At 41.0% G+C, this 24,069-nt stretch overlaps 1 protein-coding gene across 1 annotated transcript in view; it reads right to left on the bottom strand.

The window, feature by feature from the left end:
• Window positions 1–24,069, bottom strand: part of FAM53A (family with sequence similarity 53 member A) — a 74,025-nt gene that overhangs the window by 38,050 nt on the left and 11,906 nt on the right. Inside the window, exons 2-4 of the mRNA XM_037386786.1 lie at window positions 13,524–13,771; window positions 6,684–6,738; window positions 1,173–1,975 (exon numbers count right to left, since the gene is read on the bottom strand). Of these exons, the coding sequence (XP_037242683.1) occupies window positions 1,173–1,975; window positions 6,684–6,738; window positions 13,524–13,673 (1,008 nt within the window). The 5' untranslated portion in view covers window positions 13,674–13,771. The remainder of the gene's footprint in view (window positions 1–1,172; window positions 1,976–6,683; window positions 6,739–13,523; window positions 13,772–24,069) is intronic.

Genomic DNA, 24,069 nt, shown 5'->3' with positions numbered 1-24,069 from the left:
AGAAGGACAGATGCCATCATGCAGACTTGTAGCCTAGTAAAGTGGACATAATTTAGTTAACTCTGTGAATACCCCACAGTAAACAGTTCAGTTCCAGTATCTTACTAGTATTTTTCCTACACATTTTTATGTAAAGTCTACTAATACCAAAGTACAACAGACATGACATTTTAGCCAGCACCCTATCCTATTCAGCTTTTCTTTGGCACAGTGCATGAAATGCAGGGACACTGGTGCAGAACTATTCCCCTCCCTTATATTTTTGTTGCTACTTCTGCAAACTGCCTCCTCCCCATTACTCTTAAAAGATCTACTCACATAAACCTCCTGAGTCTGGTACCTACTGAAAGGTTATATTCTCATAAGCAGAAAGTGTTCTCTGACCATAACATATCACTCAAATTTTACATCTACAGAAATAAACTAAATGAGCACCTTCAGTTTTAAACTGTAGCAGTTGCCTCTGTGAACACAGAAGCTTTAAAAAAGCGAGCTGTGCACATGCATTTGCATTACATGCAGAGTATAGGCATGACATTTACTAGTTCTTAAATCTGCACCATTACTCACACGAGGAGGGAAGTAGAATTCTGAATAACTGGAGTAAAACACCACTCCACTCAGCTACAGCATCTGCAGTCGCTGTATTGGAACACCTATTTCTGACTGCTTATTAGCAGCTTCTTTAATTCATTTATATAGAGGTTTGATTGTTGTTCTTTTGCTTTACAGAAACACTCAAACTGTAAGGGGATGTTTAACCAAACAGATTTGCACCAAGACAACTTAGAAATCATTGCATGCTGTTTTCTAGGAACACAGTGGCATGACTTCTGCTACCCTGTCCACCTCCCTTCCACATGGCTTCCTTGCATTTTAAAGTCTAGCCATTTTTTCTCTGGCCTCTGCCTCAAGCATCTTTTCATAGCTGTTTGTAACGCTGTATCAAGTAGACTGGACTTCAAGAATTGGGCTTTAGGAGCAGAAAGTTGCTATAGTGTATAGCACTAGCAAGTATAAGAAGCCTGCTATACTGCTGAAGGCAAGAGATACGTATCTGTGTGTCTCAGTACAAGAACACAAGCAAATCTGTAACAACTACAAATCAGTTTATCTAGGAATAGCCTTTCTGCAAGAGCTCCCTTCATACACTAAGGAAAGTAAAATCTCACCCGTGTCATTTTAAAAAAGTCTAATGATGGTCTGTTCCATCGTACATCCTCCTCCCGTCTGCGCTTTAGCCGGCTTTTCTTTTCATTCAGAACACAAGGCTGAGAGCGGCATCTCAACAAGCCCTGACGCCGGCTGAGCTCAGGTGTGGAGGTGGGAGTGCTGTTAGCTGAAGGCAAGAGATTTCCCGTCTCAGTGATGTGCTCTTGTGAGAGGGAGAGGCGGCGCCTTGGGTTAAAGTCACAAGGGCCTCCAGAATTCCAGCGGGTACTCGAGCTTGTGCTGCCCTCACTACTGTCCACAAACCCGCTGCTAGCAGAGGAAGGTCTGGGTACTGGTGACGTGTTGAAGCTGGTGATAGTGAAGACATTATTTAGCGACAGTATGTTTTGGGGCAGACTGATACTTGTGCTTCTCTGTAAGGTTGCACTTCCATGACTGTTACAGCGTTGCAAGGTAGCACTACCACCACTATTACACCGTCTCTTTGACACAGGAGTCCAAACCTTTGAATTGCCAGGCTTCCACGGTGATCGACAGCGAGCCAGCTCATCCGGCTCAGAGAGGGACCGACAATGGCGTTTTGTTGGTGGTGCCAAGGGCTGACCCGAGTTTTCGTTAAGGTTTAACTCACTTATCCATCCTGACACCATAGATGTACTGGAAGATTCCTGCTGCCACTGCAGACTACCATTACTGGCAGTGTTGGTGCTGAATGGGCACACTGGGAAAGGGTAAGCTGAATTCCTTGTTGTGTCAGTCTGGATTGGGTAACCCCCATTTAAAGCTTTCCAAGGACTCTCTTCTGAAAACAAAAGAAAGATACAAGTGAAAGATGCAAAGAAGAGACCTTCTTTTAAACCCAGTTGAATTTAAAACAACAAATCAAATTCAAGCATAGAAGGATGAGCCATAAATACCCAGCTCTTCAAGATTTCACACTACAATTACATATTCATTTTTTAAAAAGGTAGTAAATTCCAAAAACATGGAGATCAAAGTATTTCATGAGCCATTCCAGCATATATGTACCTTGTTAATGCTGTACATAATCCCATATACTCAAAGATTACAGCATTGTGTTTCTTAGCAAGGGACAGGGACAGCTTCCTAGGCATGGCCCATCACAGAATTAAAACCTGTAACAGTGAACAACCTAAGGTACAGCCAAAATGGATTAACAATGTGAAAACCTAGCAGGGAATTTATTTTTTTTTTTAATAAGACAGCAGGATAATCTCTTCTTAAGACTGCTGTCCTTCATTTGGCTGTTATGCTTTCCTATTAAGAATACCTTACTAAAGAAAAAATTTCAAGACATGGGTGTTCACATTCTGTGCTGTGAAAGAATTAAAATTAGAAACAGTATAAAGTTAAATCAGACTGCAGATTGTTTCCCTTTTTTTGCTCATATTAAAAGTACAAGGGAAAAAATAATCTTAATTCAATACATAAAGTGAGTATCCTTTAAGAACCACCTGCAAGTTTTACTGTGAATACAGACACAACCCATAGTGCACAACTTCTCATCTGAAGTGGTAATGCCACATTAGAAGCAGTCTGCCAGCGAAGCCTCTCACTCTTTTGTAAAGCATTTCTTTGAGAACATTCTGCACATTTTACAGCTGTTCCTCCACATTATACAATGAAGTATAAGAATAACTACAGCAGACTTGGGATTTGCAAATTGAAAAGCAGCAAAACTGTTGGCCAGTTAACAGTGCTTCATGCTTGGTTAGAAAATTTGCTAATTTAAACCAATTAGCCAAGTAAGTTTCACTTATCCCAGCTTTAAAAAAAAGAATATTTAAAATACCAAGCTTTAATCTGACACCTATTTTAAGTCTGTAGATACAGCCTAAAAATCAAATACTAGTGCTTTCTTATAGTTGACTGTCTAAACTAAGTTTTAGAGTAATCAACAAATAGAAGATTTGCTGAGTAGCTTTAAAAGTTGCAAACCAAAATAGTTGTACATATTCCATGCCCAAAGTATGTCATGGATTATCCTGTTTATTTGGATCTTAAAGAACACTATTGTCTCAAAATCACTTAACTGTGCAGACAGCTGGCCTATTCAAACAACATGTTTTATTAGAATTCCTCTGTCCTTCCTCCTCCATTCTTTCAGATGGGTACAACCACATACTGTGCTTTGCCTTAAGCACGTAAGCTCTTCAAGGCAGGGACCATAATTCAATGCAAATAAAATAGCCAACACAATGGGATCCAGATAAAGTTTGAAACTGAGCATCTAATGCAGGACAATTCGCTAGCTTGGACTGGCCCGATTTTTAGAAATCTTTAGGAAGCTTTCTCCCACGCTGGGAGGTTGGTTTAAGGTTTACTGTAAAAAAAGTTAGAAGTTGCGTATGTGTTTAATTGTTTACACATCAGAACCACAGAAACATTTAGGTTGGAAAAGACCTTCAAGATCATCCAGTCCAACCATTAACCCAGCACTGCCAAGCCCACCACTACACCCTGTCCCTAAGCTCCACATTTACACAGCTTTTTAATACCCCCAGGGATGGCGATTCCCTCACCTCCCTGGGCAGCCTGTTCCAATGCTTGGCTACCCTTGCAGTGAAGAAATATTTCCCAATATCTAATCTAGCCCTCCCCTAGCAGAACCTGAGGCTGTTTCTTCTCATGGTATTGCTTCTTGCTTGGGAGAAGAGACCAACCCCATCTGGCTATAAGCTCTGTTCAGACCCTTGCAGAACCACCAGGTCATCCCCCCCACCGCCCCCGGGCCTGGTGCCCCAGCCCCTGCCCGGCTCTGGACACGCTCCAGCCCCTCAGTGTCTGTCTGGCCGTGAGGGGCCCAACGCTGAGCCCAGGCCCCGCGGGGCGGCCCCACCAGTGCCCAGGGCAGGGGGACGGGCGCTGCCCCGGCCCTGCCGGCCACACCGTTTCGGACACCGGCCGGGACGCTGCTGGCCTCCTGGGCCACCTGGGCACGCTGGGGGCTCATGCCCAGCCGCTGCCGCCCAGCCCCCCCGGGCCCTGTCCCGCCGGGCAGTTCCCAGCCCCCTGCCCCCAGCCCGCAGCTGCCGGGGGCTGGTGTGACCCAGGGGCAGGGCCCGGCGCTCAGCCCTGGGGACCCCCACACCACCAGCCCCGGCCCCTCGGCCCGGCCTGCCCGGAGCCCCCCGCAGAGCCCCCTGCCCCCGGCACAGCCACGCTCCCCCCGGCTTGGTGCCATCTGCAAACTGGCCGCGGGTGCACTCGATCCCCTCGCCCACATCATCCATAAAGGCATGAGACAGGACTGGCCCCGGTGCTGGGCCCTGGGGACACCCCTGTGACTGGACACCAGCGGGAGGTAACTCCATTCCCCACCGCGCTTTGGGCTCAGCCACCCGGCCAGCTCCTAACCCAGCACAGAGCGCGGCACCCAAGCCGTGAGCAGCCAGTTTTTCCACGAGATGCTGTGGGAAACTGTGGCAAACAGTGTCAAAGCCTTCCTTAAGGTCCAGGCAGACACCATCCACAGCCTCTCCCTCACCCACCAAGCAGGTCACCTTGTTGTAGAAGATCAGGTTCATCAGGCAGGACGTGCCTTTCATGAACCCGTGCTGGCTGGGCCTGATCCCCTGGCTGTCCTGCATGTGCCACACGATGGCACTCAGGCTGACCTGCTCCGTAACCTTCCCTGGCACCAAGGTCAGGCTGACAGGCCTGTAGTTCCCCTGATCCTCCTTCCTGCCCTTCTTGTGAATGTGTCACCCTGGCTGAGCTCCCGTCTGCTGGGACCTCCCCGGTGAGCCAGGGCTGCTGGTAAGTGATGGGCAGAGGCTCGGTGAGCCCTTCTGCCAGCTCCCTCAGCACCCCGGGGGATCCCGCCTGGCCCCACAGGCCTGTGTGTGTCACAGCGGTGCAGTGGCTCACCGACCATTTCCCCTGGGATTATGGGGGCCTCATCCTGCTCCCTGTCCCTGTCTTCCAGCTCAGGGGGCTGGTACCCGGAGAATGACTGGTCTGACTATTAACGGCTGAGGCTAAGGTGGCACAGAGTACCTCAGCCTTTTCCTCAGCCTTTGTCACTATGTTTCCCCCCACAACCAATAAAGCATGGAGAGTCTCCTTAGCTCTCCTTTTGTTTCTAATGTCTTTATAGAAAGATTTTTTATTGTTTTCTACAACAGTAGCTGGATTAAGTTCTAGCTGGGCTTTGGCCCTTCTAGTTTTCTCCCTGCATAACCTCACAACGTCCTTGTAGTCCTCCAGAGTCACCTGCCCCTTCTTCCAAAGCTCATAAACTCCTTTTCTTCCTGCGTTCCAGCCAAAGCTCTCTGTTCAGCCAGGATGGTCTTCCCCACTGGCTGGCCTCTCGGCACATGGGGACAGAGTGCCCCTGTGCCTTTAAGATGTCCTTCTTGAAGAATGTCCAGCCTTCCTGGACTCCTTTGCCCTTCAGGACTGCCTCCCAAGGGACTCTGTCAACCAGCTCCTGAACCAGATGAAATCTCCCCCTGGAAGTCCAAGGCAACAATTCCGCTGACACCAGTCCTTGCTTCTCCGAGAATCAAAAATTCTCATCATTTCATGATCACTGTGCCCAAAAATGCCTCCACCCACCACGTCACCCACCAGCCCTTCTCTGTTCACAAACAGGTCCAGCGGGCACCTTCCCTAGCTGGCTCCCTCACCAGCTGTGCCAGGAAGGTCTCCTCCACACACTCCAGGAACCTCCTAGCCCGTTTCCTCTCTGCTGGATTGTATTTCCAGCAGACAGCTGGTAAGTTGAAGTCCCCCATGAGAACGAGGGCTAGTGATTGTGAGGCTTCTCCCAGCTGCATATAGACTTTTTCATCTGCCTCTTCATCCTGGTTGGGTGGAGGCTCGAAGAGGCTCCCACTATGATACCTGTCTTGTTGGTAACAGTATTTAAGATAAAAATACCATTTCTCTTTGAAACCTTACAACAACCAGGATTCACATTTTATGGGGCATCCCACTCAGCAAATAAAAATCCTCCATGCTTACAGACACAACAGAACATGCAAAATTTCAAGTCCATCCCTTAATAAAGCAGTACAAAGTTTACATCTAAGTGGCATTTCCATTTTTGCTAGATAGAGTTTACTCTTATTCTAAGACAACCAAGGTGGAAAAAACAAGTAACACTTGTATGAAGGCACTGGCAACTTAGGGTTTGCATCATGCTGAATATTCCATGTGGCAAGACATGTAAGAAGGTATGTAAAGATTTCTGCTAGCTGAGGAACCTGAAGAGATGTGTAGCATCAAAACCAGCATTGCTGTGCTTCTGTACACCATAGCAGATATTGAACCAAAAAAATGTGTTACAAGAGCTTTTACTATGCAAAGCAGATCACAAGTACAGAACTAACAACCAGCTATTCCCAGTATTGTTCAAAGACCAGCTTAAACCAGCAGGCTCTACAACAGCATGCTCCATCCCCCTCACCTTATTTACAAAAGAAAGGCTGCTTGCTATACCAATTACCTCAGTAAAACACAGCTAAGGTTTCTGAAGAACTTACCATTGATTTCGAAAGGGAACAAGCTGCCACTTTTGTTCAGCTTCTCAGATGAGTACTGAAATCAATCAGAAAAAAAGTTTCAACTGTGTGAAAGAGTCAGCATACACTTCCAGAAAACGGCATGCAGTTTTCAGTTTCCCTATTTGTACATTTAACAACATCTTTAAAAGGATGAGGTTTGCTGGGTATCTTCCAGAAATTCCTGAAGAGCTGATCTTCATAAATAAAACTGCTGGCATCTAGCTATTTGTAATATTTTCTATTTTAATGCTAAGTTTCAAACTGTTTCAAGAATTACAATATTAGCCAATGTGAATAAGCTGCAAAATTAAGAGCGATAATTCACCCTTAACAAAAAAGCTTTGATCCAGTTCTCATTTCAGTGGGGAGGAAATTACCATCTGACAATTGGGTTTCCATTTTCAATCTTAAGGCTAAAAAGCGTAACACCTCATCTTAAACTGACAGGACTAGCTTTATCTAAACTAAGCGTAGAAGCTCTTCAGGGTCACCACCACAAGCATTGTCCCAGTCAGGCTTTACTAGTAGTATACATCATCTTAGAATTAGTGTTGCCAAGTATCTTAAAACTTGAAAGTACAAGAGTCATTTAAAACATCTCTCCTAACCAAATACCATCTTTTGCAAACTAACAAGCTTTGGAAACCATGGTTTATTGGTGACTGTTCACCACTTGGAAACAATATAGAAGCCATACTTAAAACAATGTTTGGCTGTAAAGAGCCTCAGATTTCATGATTAAACTTCATCAGTAGCATCTGCACAGTAAGACACATTTACATGTAGAATGTTTTTCTGTCTACTTAACTAATTTAACTAGCAAATATTACTACAGAGGCATTCTTAAAGGGTCTAGATTTCTCAGAAACGATTAGAGCTTGTTATCCTGCCATCTATAATGGAGTTATAAATAAATGGCTTAAGGCTCCATCAGAGCCCAAGGGTCATCATCCTGAGGTGGTGATGGGGGAAATAGAGAGGAAGACCGCTTTAAAGAGAGCAACACGCTCTATGTGAAGATTGTTTTTTGTGTAGTGCCAAAGAAGATGGCATTGTACATGCACTTCCTTTCCAGATACAAAGTCGATTTTTAAACATCCTTGGGCTACAAAGTTGGGGGTTTTTTTTGCTGTAAGGCAGCACACAAACTGCTAGTGACAACTTTATATGTTTGAGCCCCACACAAGTTACAAATGCTGAACTGTGGCAATATTCCCTTGGTATTATTGTTTAGAGGTAGGAAATAATGAAACAAAGGACAGCACAGCAATCTGATTTTTTATCTTAATTTATCAACATCTGCATACAAGACAAGCCATTTGCTTTTATAAATGCATCTACAGATGCAAATGTAAACTTTTTAAAGAAGGCTACTTGAGGTTCTGCTGTTTAAGTCTGAATCTGTCAGATTTACAGTTAATTAGCCCTATCCGAATCATGTGAAGTCTGCTACTTGACAGCAGGAGCCCCAGTCACTTTTAACAGTTTGATTTTAGCTGCAGTTGCCAGTTACATAGCATACACATTTAAAAAGCTAGTATCAACCATTTACCCTAAACAGCTACTAAGGTGTCATATAGAACACAAGAGCACATTAACAGTACTAATTACATTTCAGGTGTCTCTGAAGGGGAAACAAATTAAAAAACTTAAGGTTCTGCAGAAAATTCCTCCCTCTCCAGTTTTCCCAAATAAAAGGCAGTATCAACCTATTCAACTATCAGCAGTTACGGAAAACATGTGTTTGGAACAGAATTCTGTACCAAAAAGTCTTAAAAGCCAATGTATCTTGAACTACATGGAAAATGGCAATAAGAATTGTAACATAATTAGCAATGTTTAAAAGACTACTGACTATTTACAAGATCTTTGCTGCTTAGAACAGAACCTCAAGGACAACCCCATGTAGCAAAATAGATTGATATCTACTTTTTACAATTCATTTAAAGCTAAATGCACCTTTAACAAGATTCTCTTCATGAATGCCTGAGTTCTTTACCTGCACTTTGACCACCTTAAAAAGCCTCATCCATCGGGTAGAGTCTAAACTACTCTATCTCTGACAGTTGCAAAGCACTGAAAGCATTTTTCAAGGAAAGAATGGAAAAAGTGGGATGACATACACACAGACTATCCGTACTACGGAGAGCATTTGCAGTGTTCTAATACAGACAGCAACCCTGTCCTTACAGCTATTCGTGAGCTCACTTCTATGACAAGGCAGACATTACTACCCCTACAACTTGTTAAGTAATCGTTTACACAGAACTCTTGTAAGTTACAGAAAAAGTACTAATTCTCTATAGAGATTGAGACCAAAATCCCTCACTAAGAATGTCACCTCACATGCAAAAGAGTAAGCTGCAATTTTTTCAGTAAAAGCTCAATGCAGCGAAATAAGGGCTGACTAAGAAAACAATAAGCAAAAAATCTCCATTATATGTACTTGGTTTTCTGTACATATAAAAAATACTTGGGAACACTATCTGGCAGTATATTTTAATGATGTCTGGAAGTACAAACTTGAGTAGACTATCAGGCTGTAAATTTTTCATAGGAACGAGGCTCTAAACAGCACATGGCAGAAGTCCCACTAGATCATGACAGGTCACTGAACCAGTTTATCACCCCTCCTGGGCTGGCCATGCTCTGCCCTCCCACATTCATTCCCTTTGTGCTATGATGTACCTGAAGCTTCCTGAATTAAGAGGGTTTTTTTATAATTATGCTCAAGAAGAGATTGCAATTGTTAAGAACCTTGACAGGGAAGTCTGCCAACCTCTGCATGAAGAAAAAAAATTTCCTTAGAATAAGGTCAAATTTTTCAATAAGGTAATTTTCCTGAAGAGAAAACTCAGGAGGTTATGCACATCATCTTCCAACTGCTCCTTTTTGAACAGGTATCAAAAAGCCACCGAGATCCGATGCCTCTTGAGCACTTTCCAGGAAAAGGCACATTTCAAGACAGATATACACAAAACAATGAGTCTACTAGTTTCACTTAAGGTTGTAATCACTTCATGCAAGAAAGCAGATCTATTTTGAAATGCTTGTTCAAAAGCAGAACCTCTTTTGTGCATTTGGAGAGGCTATGCTCAAGAGGAAAGGAATTGCATGGTATGACATTTAGGACAGCAATGCCATTTTCCATTGGTTTACCAGGTCTTAGCAGCTGTTCTTTCAGTAAAATATTCACTTACAGCAACACCTAGTCTTTAACTGACTAAACAAAAGAGGCATGCAAGTGAGACTGACAATTACAATTTACGTAAGTGTTCTTTGCTAGTGAAAACCTAACTCTAACAAAAATACTTCTGGCTATTCTTCTACATACACCCCAAGCCATTACATTAATAACTTCACAGCTTGTACTCTCCTCCTCATTCCCTGAATGACTCCTTGTTCTTCATAATTTTAAAATTAATTTCTTTAATTCCAAGGCATTATCCCCAGTTTCCAAGTATATTTGGGTTCCTCCAATTTATCAGCATTCTTACCAAACCACAGGAAAGCCAGTATTTATTATTCCAGTACTAATTTAACTACCACACAGGTGTGACTTTCACAGTTCAAGCAGGCCATGCCACACCTCTATCTCTCTTACCAAATATCCTCCAAATACGACCAAATAGGAAGTCGTGATGAGAAGGATTTGACCTTTTCTTGGAATGCAAAGACATGATGAAGTCACATCTTAGACTCGGCCCTCAAGGATTTCAGCTAGTGGCTTTCCATCCAAGGAAGTCACTTCAATTCTGTCTTTCAACACAAGTCAGCTTCACAAAAATTAAAAGTGATGACCAACATGTACAGAAGGGGTTTATAGTACAGCTTTTTTCTTCCACAAATGCTTGTCTGGAGACGCTCACATTTCCTTCTCAACACCACACTTCGAAGGCACGCAGCTCACACTGTTACTTCACAAACCAACACTAGCTTCTACACAAATACAAAAAAAGTGCAAGCTTAGTCCAAACATAAAAACTCCTCAAGACTCTTAAGGTTCAAGGGATCTATGTTCAAGAAGAGAGACCAATTATTTGAATTATTCATGCTGTCAACTCATGAAAGCCGTAATATGCTCACAGAACATCTCACTGTTGTTAAGCAGAGTCAACCAACCAGGGACATTGTTCTACCTTGTGAGCTTCAGTGCCCACTTGAGACAAAAGCCTAGGACAACCTTCTTGCTTCTACAGCAGGAAACCCAATCATTTGTTTGTTTCTGAAGGCATGTGCAGCATAAGATTGTACAATGTAACTGAGAATGCACAGGCCAAATGAATTACACTCACTTGGAAAATTAATATGCCATTTAACAGAGCACTAAAAAGCTACAGCTAATATTCTACAATATACTCAGGCAACAGGTAAAGGTACTGGGTGGTCACAATACAGCTTACACAATTGAAAAAGCATCCTATGCCTGTTGTCTTCATGCCCAGCTTGGCTAGCTGGAAGGTTAATAGCTTTCAACACCATTCTTGCTTTCTTTTGTAACCCTCATTTATGAGCAGCATTACAGAATAGCTTTTTCCCCAGCTATTTTATCTGCTTGTACCAAGAGGAGCACTTGTGTGGATGGACTGTGAAAGGTACTGTGAAACTGGTAAGGTTTAACGTAACTTGGGCAAGAAAGGTTAGTCTTAATCCTCGATCAGTGCACAATATGATTCACCACATGGTCTCACAGGATTTTGTGCCAGCACAAGTAATGAAAGGTTCTGGCAAGACCATTTCAGAATTCTTCTAATAGCAAGAATGATTTAGAGTAAACTACAGCATGAACCTGAACCTCTTCCCAAAAAGTCTAAACATGCCATAGAGCAGATTCAAGACCCTCACTACCAGCTGTCTTTACTAGGGGAAAAAAAGTGTACTTTTTCATCTTAGATTCATGTTTTAGTCAAGGAGCCATCATTTGCTCCCATGAATTCTTTTTGGCAGTAAAAAAAAAAAAACAGTTGCACATTTATTCACACCTCACTGATTTCCACACTTTTTCAAGTGGCCACTGTGTGCCACTAGAACCTGTTCCTGGCCTTAGAACCCACCTTCTACAAAAACTAAAGCATTTACAAAATCAATTACTTGATAGAACAGAGGAAAGGAGCAGAAGGGTGAGAACAAAACCACTGATGAGACATTTTCCACTGCACTCATCCTTTTGTGTGCTTTATTGTATGTACAAGTAAGGACAGAAATAAAAAGCAACCAACCTACAAGACATGACAGCGTGCCAACACAGTCCTGTATAGACTCCACACAGCATAAAATAAGAGCAGAGAAGGATGTGTTACATGTTTCTGGTCCGAAACCTACAGTGACTATCAGTAAAAGGACAGCTAATTTTTCAAATTTATGCAAACTTCAATGCCTCAAAAACTAGTAGTCACAAGATGTCACTGCAAGTTCAAAGGAGGCAAGCAATGCTGCTGATTACAGGTCATTGTTGTCTCGCACTTTGGCTCAGTTTAGTTACAAATGAGTTTGCCAGTTCAAGAATGCAGAAGATTCTCCTAGAAACTGCATAGCCCAAGTGCTTCACCAAGCTAGCCAAAATAAGCATAAGCACTGAGTAAACACTTTATTTTGAGAGTTAACATCATTCCAAGAGCTTTTATCTGCCTTTCAAAAACGGCATGTATTTTACTTGAAGATACTAAAACCAAATAGGTTATTAGAACTCTAAATGGACCTGTTACAGTTTTAAAAATAAAACCATTTGATGTCTACTATTAGAAATCTTACTGGACAAAGTATTGGACAACGGGTCAAGCACTTCACACATGAGAATTGCAGGTACTTGTGCAGAAACTCCACTACAATCAGGATGTGCTTCACCTAGTTTGGGCTTGTAAAATAAATAAGGAAGCAGTTCAGCTATTTCAGTACAAGTCATAATAGAGGCAGAATCTTATTGTTAAAGTAACTAAACATGCTTCAGTTTCAATGCTAGCATTATTGTAATTTTAAATATAACTCGAGTTGAAAAATACTTGGACATTTAGTCTTTTTTTTGTGTCCCTTTGGCACCCTGAAGTTTGACCTATAGAAGGGTGCCGTTACAATTAAAGTCAGTGAAATGACGCTAGTGTATTACAAGAATAATATGGTCCCAGGGCTCTCAGGTGGGCACCCCAAACTGACAGGACACTATTTTGCATTACTCACTCTGGACCAGCTAATAGCTCTTTTCAGAATTTAAATGCAAAAAGAACAGACTCCGTGTCCAAATAGCATGCCTGATCCACAAATATTACAAAACTTTTCAGAGCACCAGACATCTGACACACTGACAAAAGCAAAGATCTACTAGCACCAGTCTGGTTGTCAGTAACTTGACTTTCAGTTCAACTGTATTTACTTGATGACATGTTTTCCTTCTGCCAGGTGCTGGGAGTTACCTACACAGTGGTCACTGATTTTTGTAAGTAAATACTGTTGTCAGATATTGAGCACTTGGCCATATGAAGTGAAGAAAACTTCATGACATACCAGTACTTGTGTTTTTCATTAGGGGAAAAAGGAATCCTGAGGAGGTTTTGATAATTCAGGCTTTTTGCTATTTATTCAAAAATGAAACTAAGGTTAACAAGATTACTAAAATAAGAAAGCATTACACCAACAAGGGCCATACACCGAAGTTTCTTCCCCTGACCCCCCCATATAGCTCTCATGCAACCCTGCAAACCAGTCCTAACTTAAAGAGTTGAATTCTGGCTGATCTACATCCTTGAATTTGTTACGTAGTTTTGAGTTACTTCTAATCTACTTTGCATTTCACATTTATTACACATTATTTTGACAGATCCTTACCAGATTAATATTGTACGTTTTACATGTCAGATCATCCAAGCTCTGGTTCTGCAGCTTTTCTGTTATTAGTGTTACCATGGTAGTTGTTCCTTTTCCACTGCTCACACAGAAGTGTTGGAGGCTCTTTCGGTCTCTTGTTTCAATACTCATGAGCCATTTCTGTTTTGGTTTAAAGTCTTGAGATTTATGCTTCCATCTTATTGCCAAAGTTTATTTCCAACTGCTGTCAGTGTATCATGTCTGATTTTCTGTAAAATTGGGGCAGAAAAAAGAAAAAGTCAGAAAAAATCTGTTTACCTCAATTACTGTTTTAATAACAGGACTCACGTTTGGATCATTTATTTATGCAAGAATATCACTCTTTGACCAATGCCATCGCCTGGAATTTCAGATGACATGTCTATCCATGAAAGAGTACTCCTATTGCAGTTGTAATCAATGAAATCTCAAAAGGGAGGTGATACTCATTCATAGTAAAGATCAGGATATTATTTGGTTGTTTTGTAGTATTAAACTGGTTCTACCTAGGATTTTTATCCAAGGCAGAAGGAAAGACTTCAGCTTTCCCTCATTTAACTACTCAAGTCTTAGCCAGGTACACCAGAACAGCATACAAAACATGCAGATACCTACCAAACTTTTCTGTACATTTAACACATTCTACCATATTGTTTCATTGCTAAACCTTTCTTAAGGAGGGTGGAGCAGCAGGTAGCTCATATGCTATACCCACTTTCCAAGCTCTCAGCTATTTCTAATATATTCCCTGTGGGTTTTATTTTTAAGAAGTTACGTAATTGCTACCTGTCAGCAAACACCAGCTCTTAAACTTGTAAGCAGGACAGATTACCATACATGTAAAAGCATCACTGACAAAAGCTTAGATATCTTTATTCTGTGAGCAGTCATCTAAATCAAAAGCACCAGGTTCACCAGCTGCCTCTTTCAATCCTAATGATCTTCTACATTATTTCTTTCCCTCTCTCTCTTCCCTCAACATCAGTAACCTTAAACTGCTACAATATAATTCCTCACAGTCTTCCATCAGTCTTTATTAGCTGGTTATTTCTACCACAGCAAATGGACCTCTGTACTTCCCTGAACTCCACCCCATTCTTCCAGTTCATGAAGAAACAGAACAAAACCACAGGACTTCAGCTTCTTCATTTTCCTTCTTCTATCATCACACCTTTCAGGCTCACCACAATCCTCAAATTCACTTCCAGTTTTCAAAACTAAGGCTACATTAATATTAATAGTAATTTCTTCATAGTACCTTCAACAAACTCCCCATAATTTTGCCTTACTGTCTTAATAAACATCTTTCCTCAAGTCATGCTGAGGATCCATTAGTGACATTAACCATTCCTGCTTATGCTTTAAGTTGGTCAGGGGTACTCAGTGACTGCTTAAGGAATTAAAAAAAAAAAAAACAGGAAAGATCTATGCACAAATTTTTGTATTTTAACAAAGCAGCATGACTCTTGAGGAAAGAACAACTATGCTGCTAGGACCAGAAGTTTAAAACCTAGCAAACAGAAGTCTACGGTAAAAATACAATAGCAGAATTATAAATGGAAATTTCCATAAAATATTGCCTCTTTTCCACACTGCTTCTTACCAGCTGTTTAAATACCCAGTAGTAGTAAGCAAAAAGCAGCCACTTGAGTCCATGACCCAAGTTAAACCTGTTTCAAACTAAGATTATTAATAGTATTAATGGTATGTTAGATTATCTTTTAAACCTGTTGCCTTTGAGTACATCCTCAAATATGATTTTCATCTGCTAACCATACACTATTTCACCTTCACAGGAATCTGTTAGGTAACAGCCTCCCTTAGCCTCAGAGCTGTTCCACAATCACAATTTCTACTCATCTTTTGCCCTTAATCTCACATCTACTTTTATTTACTATAAGACAGGGTGCTTACAAGTGCTCTTCAACCACAAATAATGGTCTGTTTTTACTGAACATGCCCCGTCTTTCAGGAAAGCACCCAACTTGAAATATTTACCACATTTTGTTCTGAAATCACACCAACTCAAATATCAAAACCACTCAAGTTGAAACACTCATTGGTAAAAGTTGCAAATACCCTTTTCAATGTAAGCAGCATCTGCCAAAGCAAAAGTGGAGTTCATGAAATGCTATGCACATTTAAGGACAAGTGTGTGAACAGAGCAATATTTAGAACAGCACAACCACACATCATAATGTCCCTTTTAAACCTGGTAAAGTTTAAACTAGATCTAGAAATCCAGAAGAGAAGTAAAAAGAAAGGCTGATTGATGGTCAGGAATTGTCCACATACAGACTGAAAACATACCAAAGCTGAGAAGCTTAGTAACTGGCACAAAGACTTTCAGATTCATTTTAAGGATTAATACTTCCACAACTAAGAGGCTACTACTAAGAACCAACTGAAAAGTTCAGCAGGTGTTTAATTAGCTTTTCTGTTTGGAAGGGCCATATAAGAATTTGTGCATGTTCTTCCTCAAGGAAAAAAGCAAATCCCGTAAAACCACCAAAGATGGGGGAGAAACAAGGTCTTGTTCTGTAATCAGTTCACCATAATGTAGTTAGATTCTTAGTTTTTAATCTTCCAATGTTTCACTGACATCGTAAATTAGCATAATACCAGCCAGACTAAGGAAAGAATAGATGGAAGAATATTAGTTTTTAGTTAATGAACCAATAGTTTCAGTTGCATGAAAAGATAAAGGGGAGGCAAAAGAAATCACAGAAGCATGGCACTATCAGAGTCAAGCTGAATTGTACAGTTATCCACATTCTTAAATCCTACCAGCTACTGAAAGTAATACTGGAGAGTTGCAACCATTCAGGCTCTTTCTGACAGTGTGAAACTCAGTCAGTTCTGAAACACCAGCAAAGTGGAGATTCCAAGAAGGGTCTCTCATTTTAGCAACTCACACTTACCAACAATATTTTAAAATTAAACACACTCCACTGAGAAAGATTTTTTTAAAAAGTGTATATATCAAGGGTTACATGGGACAGCGGTGAAAAAGCAGTGTTACCCAGACAAGCCTTCATATATCAACTACTACTCCCCCATCAGCAAATTCCATTTCTCAGTACCAAGTACCAACCCTAGGAGCACAAGTTTTAGTTCGGATCAGAAGCATGCTTTTAAAGTCAGTTCCCTCAGCCTCCTTTAACTGCTTCATCTCACATTATGGATCATCAGTCTCATCCAGAAGTAACCCACGCTGAAACAAAGCCAGAAGGCACACTACAGCCACCTCCAGGCATTCAGCACGCTGCGCTAGACCAACACTGGTCCAAAGTGAGTCAACTAGGTTTTCCATGCTGTGGACATCAGTACACTGCAAATCCAGTCCTGTTGGGCAGTCCTTCTTGCCAATGATGACTTAACGAATGTTTAAGTGGACAAACTGTTGTCATAGAAGCATAGAATCATTTAGACTGGAAAATACCTTTAAGATCATCAAGTCCAACTATTAACCTAGCACTGCCAAGCCCACTACTACAGCATGTCCCTAAGTACCACATCTACACATCCAGGGACAGTGATTCCACCACCTCCCAGGTAGCCTGTTCCAATGCTTGGCTACCCTTGCAGTGAAGAAATGTTTCCCCAATATCCAATCTAAACCTCCCCTGGCAGAACTTGAGGCCGTTTCCTTTTGCCCTGTCACTTGTTATCTTGGAGAAGAGACCAATCCCCACCTGCCTACAACCTCTTTTCAGGTAGCTGTAGAGAGCAATAAGGTCCCCCTTGAGTCTCCTTTTTCTCCAGGCTAAACAACTTCGGTTCCCTCAGCTGCTCCTCACAGGACTTGTTCTCCAGATCCTTACCCAACTTCACTGCCTATCTCTGGACGTGCTCCAGCACTTCAAGGTCCCTCTCTTGTAGCAAGGCTCCCAAAACTGAACCCAGTATTTGAGATGCAGCCATATTGCCATCGCACTCCTACCAATTCCAGGTTGCAGTTTGACATACCTCAGCTGCCATCATAACTGCCAACACATTTTATTCTCTGGCTATTTGTTGCCCACAGCAGTATACCAGCAAGTGATTTTGCTACTACACAGAGAATCAAGTGTAACATCAAGGAATGTTTATAGTTGGATAAAACCAGAGCTCTTCCTTTTTTGTTTCCTGGGAAAGGCTGTTTTCCAGCTGGATCAGTTCCCCAGTTTGGGACACAAATGCTTGTGTGGGCACACTGTGGGATGGTAATGCTGCTTATTAGGTACCTGTCTGACTGCAGTGTCAGGAAAACAAAAAAAGAAAAAGCCACATGAGAGCCAGTTGACATCAGCATTTCCTACACTGAGCCAGGTAGATTCTACTATAATTAGGAATTATATGTCACCTTCCAAAGCATGGTTTGAACATTATTTGCTCCTTTTTCCAATTCTTATTTCCTCTGACTAGTCAAACTCACCAGCTTGCAGTGATCTGAAATTGCCCCTGCAGCCTCAGCACCTTAATTCAAAGTCGCCAAAGTCCTGGTTCATTCTAGTTGAGCTATTTATACTCTACCAGGAATTGCCTCCCTCATCTTTGCTAATTAATATTGGCTGTTAGGAGGTAAGACATTCCCAAGAGCCACTCTAGCTTCACTACGCTGTTGTAATTTTAAAACTGCATTAGTATGTATTTGCAAACCTTACAAGCTTTTGGCCCTCAATGCCTCCTAGAAAGAAGTTCCTTACACTACAGAAAACTCCTCATGGTATTTTCATGTTTTAGGCTTTTTGTTTGCTTCAAGACATGCATTTAATTTAAACACAGAGATAGCAAGCTGTTTTATTTTATGGACTTTTCCCATCATATTCTCTTTCCAGCACCGGTTAAAAGCTGCTAACTTGTTTTTCAGTTTCTCCTTATCATGCCCTTTATGCTCATCAGGCCAAATCCCTCTCAAACTGCTCAGAACTTCATACTAACTGGATTTTCAGTAAGAGGAACCATTTGACCATCCTTGTTAGGGCAACATGGATCCTGCTGAATTTGCATTTCTTCAGCTGCCCCACAGCACAGATCTCAGCACAATGAAGTTCTGCCTGCCTTTGCAAGTACGTGCCCTGCTTTCTACATAACCTGTAAGCATACCCCAAACATACACACCTCTGCTGTCACAAGTCTCTACAGGATGCAGCTGAGCCAGGCATGCAAGTTCAAACACTAAGATCCTCTAAGTCTGAGGCAATAACAATGGCCCTTGGTGCTCCAAGTTGGATGAAGTCCTACAAGATTATGGCCATCCTTCCTATAGCACACCATCTTTTATGGAGCCTGATTAGCTAGAGAGTGAGAAAGTTGAACCATCCAAGATAAACATGTGTAACAGAAGAAGTTAGACAGTTCCTGTCCTGGGAGAGACTTAGTCTTACTAGGATCTCCCTAAGGCTGGGGGGTAGAGGTGAGAGGTGGAGGGAAGAGAAGCTATTTTTATTGCTGAAAGGTAGACTAATGAAAAGGAGTAAGACAAACAATATTAAAAAAAAATCAAACTCCAAACACAAGCCAAAGCTAACATTCCTCACAGTTGGAGAATGAGCTGCGATGGAATCAGTATTACCATTATCTCCGATTTAAAGTTCTGTTCTATGACATTCCGAAGTTTGAGGGAAAGTAAAGGTTTACAGTACTACTAAAGAGGCAATTTTATTTCATTAAAAGTTTAGCCACGAGTAGTAATGACTTGTAAAATTTCTGCCAAAATTAAGGGTGGAGGTAGAAGAAAGTAAATGCTCATGTCACAAATTCTGTATCTTCTCAGTGACATCACTGGGGTCTTTTTTGCGAAGATTACTAAAAATATGGATTACCCACCCCCCAGTCAATTAAAGGATGTCAGAGGCTCATCCAATTTGACAACCTACTTTCAAAGAGATGAAGAGTCCTGATGAGGAACATAAAGCCAATTCAAAAATCTCTTCTTGGCTCTAAGAAAGTAAGGCAGCCAGACTCATTTCCAACCCACTCCTCCTCCTCTGCATCCTGCAGGACAAAATGTTCCAGCAACAGCTCATCTCACTGGGAAAATTTACATTTGTTTGAAACTTCTGAATTTCTCCTGTCTCTGGAAGCTCCATCTTGGATGAAGAAGAAAAGATAACGAGATTTTAGACTATTTCCCCATAACAAAAAATGTAGGTGTTTCTTGACGATCACAATTCCATTTTTTCTGTCTACGGGATTAAAAATTACCCAGTGAGAACAAAAAAGGTCATTCCCTCTTTTCTGTTCCTTTACATTATGTCCTACTCTTTCCTCCGAGTGCTACATGGAACCCTTATTACCAACAATCCCATAAAGACATACTTAGCCAGATCCCAGCAGAAGAAAAGGATTAGCTAGAGTCAAAATTCCAATTCGGATAAGTAGGTCCTTTAAAATATTATCTCTGCTTCAGCAAGCCAAAGCAGCTAATCACCCCAGCAGTACTAACTCCAGATCTAGATGATTTTGTTACTAGACTCTAGATGAGAAATGTCTGATTTTTTTGTCTCTTTGCACTTTCTGCAGCATCCAAGATGCATTTCAAAATTGACCCATTATACAAAACCGATCAAGTCTAACAAAGCATGGTCTGTCCTATCCTACTTATGCTTGAAGCAAGACCATGGTGGAAGACCAGTGTTTTAGAAACTGCTAAATATTTCACACCATCTGAAAAAACCTACATAACGTCTAGTTTCTTGCAATGCAAAATTCCAGCTTCCAAACAGAAAGAAAACATTCTACTCCTAAAACTACACATTTACCACAGCACTAAGAAGTTCACAGGGAGGCTAAGCATTCCTTGTAACATAAGTATATTAATAACTTTTAGCCCAGAAAGGATCTCACTAGCAGGCATTTAAAGAGAATTATTTGGACTCTACCCTTTTCAGAACTAATCTCCAACTTTCCAAAATTTCACATCAAGTCTAAAAAGTTTTAATTAAAAGTTTCCTGCAGCTATAGAATTATCCATCAGTGCTTTGGGGGACAGGTACTAGAGGGGGGGACACCTCAGTTTCCAGCATCTCATACTATAGGGATCCTCTCTTAATGCACAATTAACTATCACTCCTTTATTTTGTGAGGTTCTCTACAAAAAAATTAAAAACAGTGCATTAGAACAACAGTTTCTGACCAAACGGGACAAAAAGTGTAGAGTTTATAATCCTAGTTTGTATTCTGTGGAAGTCATTTCACAACCATCTAGCAAATCCTGTTTAAATAGTAGTTCCTCTCCCTGCAGAGTTCAGATGTGACAAATTAAGGTAAGGCTCAACAACACTCACTACACATGCTAGAACTCAAAACAAAGCCAAAGAAGTTAGTTCCAGCATTTGCAATTCAGAGTTTCTTTTAAAGACTAAAGAGATATTCCTTGAGCTACAGCATCTCTTAGCTTTCTCCATGCGGTCTTCATTTCATAAGCCAGTTTTAATCCAGGCTTGAACACCTCATAATACTGAAGCTTCCTTATAATAAAGTTTGCCACAACTCCAGCACAAAACTGCCAAAGGGGACAAGAAAAATATGCTAGAAGGCACCCTTTATATTAACTGATGGCCACTGGAGTCAAGTTTCTCAGCTATTCCACAGGCTCAGGAAGCACAAGCAGCATCAAGAGCTCACAGCTGTCTGCTGAAGACCATACCTCACTTAATGTGCAAGTCAGGACTGTATTTCACTATGCTAAGGTCAAAAAACTAGGATTTAATTTGTTACTGCCTCCAGAGATACACAAGAATAAATAGTAGGTCCACTTGCCTCAAATGCCCAAAATCACTACAGAGCTCAGCATTTCACTGTTTTGACCCTTAAGCATGATTGTTCTAATACCAACTGGTCACAGACAGCTGTGACAAAATATAAACCATTACTAAAATAAGGCGGCACCCTACACACTCATTTCCACACCATCTCCCACACTTCAGATGTGAGAGCTCCTATAAGAAGGAAGCAAAGCCTCAACCATCATACACAGCATTTGGACACTGTTTTATTTAAAATACAGTATGTTTCAGCAAATCCCTTGAACTCAAAGGGAACAAGTAGTACTCAAGAGTTTTCCGATTGAAAAAACAGACCTTGTTCAAAGAGTGAGAGATGGAGAAAACCTACGGCAGATGCATCAGAAGTAAACTAAAGAGAATATCCTGGCTTAAGATGGTGATTTCCAGTTTGCAAAACTCACAGCCAGATTATGTGCTGGAAAGAGGTTAAAGGTAATTCTTTGGTGTACAAATTTCTCATTCTTCAGATGCAGAATTCATTCAGCTTGGCTGAGAAGCACATACCAAATAAAAACCTAAAATTGTTTAATAAAATTTGCATTAGAAATGGAAGATTTTACTCTGTTATACAATGAATGTTATCTGCAATAAATATACTACTCTGTATTTCTCAAGTTACTATTAGCTCGTTAGGCTTTATTTTTAAATAAAGAGGAAAGTCCCCTTCCAGAAAGGCAAAGGAAGGGTTGAGACAGGAGATGTTAAGCCTTTGTCACAGTTTATAAAGTATATTTCTCAAAGCAACAGAAGTGGTGGAGAAGCAAGCTCAAGAGACTTTTCCAGATTATACCTAATTAAAGCAGGGAATGTATCACCATAGAAAACTAGGGCTAAGAACTCAACCCAGCCAGAGGTTAAAGTATTTATTATTGAAAGCTGGTATCAGTAATAAGTCTCTCAGTCTCCCAGGTTTAAACCTGTCTTTCAGACTTGAAGACTTCACATTCACATCCCAGACTAGTCATCCTGCATCTTTTAAAGTATCTTTGTCAGACAGGAGGGCAGATGAGCTGTGCCTTGTGCCTGATCCTGTACAAAGACGCTTCAGAAAGATGCTTTTCCAAGATGCTTTTGTTACTCAGATTCTCTTTCCTAAAATAATCTACCACTACCTAATGACAGGCAAGTATTTCACTAATTTTGCGGAAGGATATTTACATCTCTACTATGTTTGGAGTTCCATTTGAATAAGCCATCAGCATTGGTCTGTGACCAGTCACCTCCCTGCAACATGTGATTTGGACTGTTTTCCTTCTCGGCATTGCTGCAGAAAGCACAAGACAACATCGACATCGCACAGTGCTGAGGATCAGGAAGTCTGGTCTACTGAGGCTTTTAGACATGAATGCCAAGCCCTTTGCTTACTATTGCAACTTTCAGTCTATGATATTACTGGAAGCTCGGAGCTCAGGTCCTACACAAATTATTTCCACCTCCACGTGTTGTGTATAAATATTTATTTAAAACCAATGGATGTATTTATTTAGTATACAAAGCCTCCAGCAAGATAAAAAAAAAAATCGGACTCATAAGTAATAATTTATACAGAAAAAAAATCAGTGTTTGAAGAAATACACATACCACCAGCCTAAGTCTTCAGCACTCCCAACCAAAGCAAGTGATCCAGATTTTAAGACCCACAAGATTTTATTTTATTCTAAGGCTTGCAGGGGGGAACCCAAACAAAACACAGCCACATAGATGAGGACCAACTGGTCCTACTACTGATATTTGCTTCATTCCACCAGCTAGATAATAAAAGCCTAGGACAAAATAAAGATAAGCAGTAGCACCTTTCTGCATGATCATAGTGTTTGCCCTTAAAAATGAAAAAGGTTGAAGAGGCATGTACACATTTTAAAAATACTCAGGCCTGAAAAACACATAGCACTGACCTTTAATTTGTATGGCAGTGACAATGATGATTACTCCACACACATCCTGCTCCCCCATGACAGATTGAAACAGTATCAGTACTGAAGCACTAGTCTATTACCAAACCTCTAGGACTTGGAGCGGAGGGATTATACAAATTTCCTCCATACATCATGGTCCCAAAGCAGACACTGCTAATAAACCTCCTATTTGCCTTCAGGTTCATTCTGAAGAGTTTCAGACATCTGGTTGGCTTGTTTAAAAGAAAAAGCCCAACTAGTAAGTTTGTTTTTATGATCCCAAGTGTGAAATGTTCTTGGTGAAGGCCTCAGGCCACGTGAGAAACTTGTGTTAAGATGCTACTTCATGGCATTTCAGGTATCTAATGAGCTACATAATCTGCACACAGCGCAGTCTCTCTAACATTAGCTTGCGTACAACTATGGAAGTTAAAAACAACGAACCTATGCTAGTCCAAGTAGTTTTCAATAAATAGTACAGCTAGTGAACTGCAGATACTGCTAAATATAGAACTCAAGTGCTTAGCAGCATTCTGTATGTATCTATATATCTCAATGCTTACAGTAACATGAAGCACTTCTTGAGCCTTACTGTCCTAATTCTCTGTACTATGAATAATATTTCCCTCTCAAAGTACTATGCCCAATTTATGGTGTAAGAACAGTTTCAGTCTTTGTCTCAAAATTGTAACTCTAGAATATCATTGTGCCACTGTACTGAATGAGCATATGTAGGTGCGTATCCTTATTTTAGGAGTTTATGACAAACACACTGTTTACATATTTTCATACAAAACCCAGAAGTCTAAAAAAGAGAAGTTACAGGAAGAGCTACACAAGAGTACAGTTCTGTGTAGGTTG

This window comes from Falco rusticolus, chromosome 1 (genome assembly GCF_015220075.1).
Source record: "Falco rusticolus isolate bFalRus1 chromosome 1, bFalRus1.pri, whole genome shotgun sequence".
In the NCBI taxonomy this organism is placed as follows: domain Eukaryota; kingdom Metazoa; phylum Chordata; class Aves; order Falconiformes; family Falconidae; genus Falco; species Falco rusticolus.
The sequence above is the reverse complement of the archived record's forward strand: the minus strand, read 5'-3'. Positions and strand labels throughout refer to the sequence as shown.